Source organism: Camelina sativa, chromosome 5 (assembly GCF_000633955.1).
Source record: "Camelina sativa cultivar DH55 chromosome 5, Cs, whole genome shotgun sequence".
Lineage (NCBI taxonomy): Eukaryota > Viridiplantae > Streptophyta > Magnoliopsida > Brassicales > Brassicaceae > Camelina > Camelina sativa.
The window spans coordinates 22669307-22674181 of record NC_025689.1 but is presented as its reverse complement, the minus strand read 5'-3'; the positions used below and the strand labels follow the sequence as shown (position 1 = coordinate 22674181).

At 36.1% G+C, this 4875-nt stretch overlaps 1 protein-coding gene across 1 annotated transcript; it reads left to right on the top strand.

The window, feature by feature from the left end:
- On the top strand, window positions 1–2746 carry LOC104787422 (AP-3 complex subunit mu). Its single transcript, XM_010513000.1, has 8 exons — window positions 1–109; window positions 198–297; window positions 498–608; window positions 688–777; window positions 1340–1587; window positions 1684–1893; window positions 1977–2184; window positions 2272–2746. The coding sequence occupies exons 1-8, from the start codon at window positions 75–77 to the stop codon at window positions 2515–2517; spliced, it is 1248 nt and encodes a 415-aa protein (XP_010511302.1). The 5' UTR covers window positions 1–74; the 3' UTR covers window positions 2518–2746.

The following is a 4875-nucleotide window of genomic DNA, read 5'->3' as shown; positions in this document are numbered from 1 at the left end:
AAACATGAACAAATAAAAAACCAAAATCTCAAACACAAAGGCAATCACAGATTCACGACGCATCGTGAGCAGAGATGCTTCAATGTATATATCTCCTCTCCGATTCTGGGTAAGTGAATCTTCAACCCTTAAATCTCACAGATTCAGATCGAATTTGATTTAATCAGTCTGAAATTTTGGACTTTGTGTGTTCACAGAGAGGTAATGCTAGAGAAGCAGCTTACGGGTCATCGCGTTGATCGATCCATATGTGCTTGGTTCTGGGATCAATCTTTATCCCAAGGCGATTCCTTTAAGGTATTTTTATACTAAAGTTCCTTTTTTTTTTTAGTTCATTGGTTCTTGAATTTGTCTGATTTGTCAAGTTTCAATCTTTTATCATTACATTTTGCAAATTCGAATCCAAAGTTGGAGACTTTAACTCATGGGTCATCTTTAACTCTTGATTGTACTGTCTTAGTGTGTGTCTTATGCATTTTTGTTTTGTTTTTGGATAGTCACTTCCAGTGATTGCTTCACCAACACATTACCTATTTCAAATCGTTCGCGACGGTATCACGTTCTTAGCTTGTAGTCAAGTCGAAATGCCACCGTTGATGGCAATCGAGGTGAATCTTTTGCTTCTCCTTTTGTAGATTTCAATGTTTTGCGTAAATGGTGAAGTTTTTGTAACTTTGTGAAGTTTAGTTTCTTTGCAGAGTTGCTGATGTTCTGTCTGATTACCTTGGTGGGGTAAATGAAGATCTCATTAAGGATAATTTCATCATTGTCTATGAGGTATCTTTGTTTATCAGTATGCAATTTATGAGTGGCTATTATAGTTTCTGCACGTTCGTTAGTCTAGCTCATATGTGCTTATTTGTTTCTTTGGTGGGATGTGGCTCATTTGTTACTTCGATTTACCATTTGTGCAAAGTTTATGACACCAAAAGAAAGACATTTTGGGATACGGTTACATCGTTTCCTCGTGTGTGTAATCAACTCGTAGTTGTGGATTCTTTCTATATGATCTGGAGATTGGAGAATATATGTTAATCGTTACATTTTTTTAGCTTGTATTGTTCTTGTTTTTCTATGTCAATATCATAGTATCCGCATCTTTCTCCAGCTTCTCTGTTTTTGATTTTGTATATAGTAGACAGTTTTAACATTTTCCACGTTTTGAGTGATTGAAACAAAGAGGTTTACTGTGTTGAATTGTTCTTGTTTTCCTGTGAACTTGTTTCGTTGGTTTGCTTTAACTGTTAGATTAATAGCTTCGTTGTGTCTGCCGAAGTTTATTTTTGCTATGGCCTGATTGCCTTAAACTGAAAAGGTTACCCATATTTGTGACTTGTAGCTTTTGGATGAGATGATCGATAATGGTTTCCCTCTCACAACAGAACCAAGCATCCTGAGAGAAATGATAGCTCCACCGAATCTAGTGAGCAAAATGTTGAGTGTTGTAACGGGAAATGCTTCCAATGTTAGTGACACACTCCCGAGTGGGGCTGGCTCTTGTGTTCCATGGCGACCGACAGATCCAAAGTACTCTAGCAACGAAGTTTATGTTGACCTCGTTGAAGAAATGGATGCAATTGTAAACAGGTTTGTGCTTTAAAGAAGATTCACAAAAAAAAAACATCATTTAACGTATACGGACTCATCTCACTCGAAACATATATACTTTTGAAAAACATTCAGGGATGGAGAGTTAGTAAAATGCGAGATTTATGGCGAAGTCCAAATGAATTCTCAGCTTACTGGTTTTCCAGATTTGACATTGTCGTTTGCAAATCCATCAATCCTCGAAGACATGAGGTTTCACCCGTGTGTACGCTTCAGACCGTGGGAATCTCATCAAGTTCTCTCCTTTGTTCCTCCAGATGGAGAGTTCAAGCTCATGAGTTACAGGTTTGTGTGCTTTTCTTTCACAGCCAAACACTATCTTGAATATTTATTCTTACAGTCTAAGCATCTCTAATGCGCAATTTTAGGGTGAGGAAGCTGAAGAACACACCTATGTATGTAAAACCTCAAATAACATCAGATTCGGGTACATGTCGGATTAGCGTGCTCGTGGGAATCAGAAGCGACCCAGGAAAGGCGATTGAGTCGATAACCTTGAGTTTCCAGCTTCCTCATTCTGTTTCATCTGCAGATCTCTCATCAAATCATGGAACTGTAACCATCCTCTCTAACAAGGTAACAAATGTGTCTGGCTTTTGCTTTTGAGTTCAGCCTCCAGATTTAGAAAGTTTTCCCGTTTTGAGTAGGGACTATGTTTTGCAGACATGTACATGGACGATCGGGCGAATCCCAAAGGACAAGACTCCGTGTTTGTCCGGAACACTAGCGCTGGAAACGGGGTTAGAACGACTTCATGTGTTTCCGACATTCAAACTCGGGTTTAAGATAATGGGTATTGCTCTGTCTGGCCTAAGAATTGAGAAACTTGATCTTCAAACTGTACCTCCTCGTCTGTACAAAGGGTTTCGTGCTCAGACACGCGCTGGTGAATTCGATGTCAGATTGTAGCTTTACTGGTACTACGGTCATGCTTGTTCAAAAGTCTTGACTTTGGGCTCCTGTGAATTGTTGTTTGTGCCAAATTGTTTCGCCTTCGATTTAAAAAGAAAAAAATGGATTGCATCCAACTATTTTTGTGATCGGAGTTGCGATATTTTATGGGTATCGTTAACTTGGAGGTCTATATTATTACGTAGTGTACAAGAAGACAACGATGATGTTCTTCTTCGTTCTCTTATACTCTATGTTACTTGTATTGAATTATCGAAGAAATAGAGTACTAGAGCTTGATTTATTTCTTGTTTAACAAGCTAAACCAATTATATGTGATTAGCTCTTCTATGAACTAATAAAAAGAATTATTAAGAACTAGTATTAGACCCGTACCTTGTACGGGAAAAACCTTAGACATAAGATGATAGATTCTGGATAGATCTAACTCAATTTGCTGAATAATACTTCTGTAATCAATTAGAACTCAAAGAGATGGTCGGATTTTCCATCTCCAAGGAAAACCGCTTTGATCTCCTATGAGAAAAATTCCCAACTCCCCTTTTGGAGCTTCAACTCTTACATAAAGTTCTTGTTTCGATAATTCAAAAGTAGGAGAAGTTTTTTTTACTAATGAATCGATATTCAAAATCATTCCATTCTGGATTCCTTTTTCTATCAAAGCCCCTGCTTTCTAAATTTTCATAGGGACCCCCTGGAAGTCCTTCCAGAGCCTGTTGAATAATTTTTATGGATTCTGTCATTTCGCTAAGTCGTACTAAATAACGAGCTAATGAATCTCCTTGTTTTTGCCACTGAATTTCCCATTCAAATTCATCGTAAGACTCATAACGATCAACTTTACGAAGATCCCATGGTATTCCGGATGCGCGTAGCATTGGTCCGGATAAACCCCAATTTATTGCTTCTTCCCCACCAACAATCCCAACCCCTTCAACCCGTTCTAAAAAAATAGGATTTCGTGTAATGAGTTTTTGATATTCAACAACCTCTGTTAAAAAATAATCACAAAAATCCAAGCATTTATCTATCCAACCATAAGGTAAATCGGCCGCTATTCCTCCAATACGAAAAAAATTATGCATCATTCTCATACCGGTGGCAGCTTCGAATAGATCATATACAAATTCTCGTTCTCTGAAAATATAGAAAAAGGGAGTCTGTGCACCAATATCTGCCATAAAAGGGCCGAGCCATAACAGATGAGAAGCTATACGACTCAATTCCAGCATAATTACTCTGATATAGCTGGCCCTTTTAGGAACTTGAATATTTCCCAATTGTTCTGGTCCATTTACTGTTATTGCTTCTGTAAACATAGTAGCTAAATAATCCCATCGCGTTACATAAGGTAAATATTGTATAATTGCTCGGTTTTCTGCAATTTTTTCCATTCCTCTGTGTAAATAACCTAATATGGGTTCACAGTCAACAACATCCTCACCATCTAGAGTAACAATTAAGCGAAGAACACCATGCATGGATGGGTGGTGAGGTCCCATATTGACTATCATAAGATCTTTTCCTGTAACTGGTCTCTTCATAAGTTTTTCCTTGATTCGTTCTGGCATGAATTAGATTGCTGAATAAAGAAGTTTTTCAAAAAATTGAAGATCTAAAAAATTCACTAATTCACAATTTTGGAATTTAACGAGTTTTTAATTCCCGAATATTCAACTGATTAATTAATTCTTTATAACGTACTCTATTTTTTTTTGACAAATAAGCCAGCAGTCGTTGACGTTTTCCCAGAATTTTTCGTAGACCCCTCTGAGATAAATAATCTTTTCTGTGCAATTCCAAATGTGCAGTAAGTCTTCGTATCTTATTAGTGAAACTAAATACTTGAAATTCAACGGATCCCCTGCTTTCTTCTTTTTGTTCTTCAAATGAAATGAATGTATTTTTTATCATAAAAAGAAATCCTTCCCCTTTTAATATGAATTGAAAGATATGAATTTTACTGATCAGTAATAATAATGGTAGTTTTTTTGTACAAGGATCTGAATTTAATTATCAACTTCTTAATTCTTCATTTTATATTATAAAAAAATCTAAATTTAGATCTCAAAAAGGAGGATTCTATTACTATTAATTTTTTTATGGATCCGCTCTAATTGGTATCTATGTGATTAATTAAATTAATCTCATGTATAAAGATGGAATTTAAAAAAATCCCTCCTAATTTGTGCATATAGTTGTTTTTAGATACCGTAACTTATTATATATAGTAAAAAGTCTCTATCATTAATGAATCGGAAATCGCGTATACATGCGTATTCTTNGTTTCTTTCGAGTGATCTTTTTATTACGAGTGATCTTTTTATTACGAGTGATCTTTTTATTAACATTTAA

What these genes read in the sequence shown, in the direction of transcription:
- LOC104787422 (XM_010513000.1), top strand. Translation starts at nt 75, where the DNA reads ATGCTTCAATGTATATATCTCCTCTCCGATTCTGG. An exon ending in ATTTCATCATTGTCTATGAG is followed by an intron (nt 778 to 1,339) that starts GTATCTTTGTTT and finishes TGTGACTTGTAG; the next exon opens with CTTTTGGATGAGATGATCGA. An exon ending in TTCAAGCTCATGAGTTACAG is followed by an intron (nt 1,894 to 1,976) that starts GTTTGTGTGCTT and finishes GCGCAATTTTAG; the next exon opens with GGTGAGGAAGCTGAAGAACA.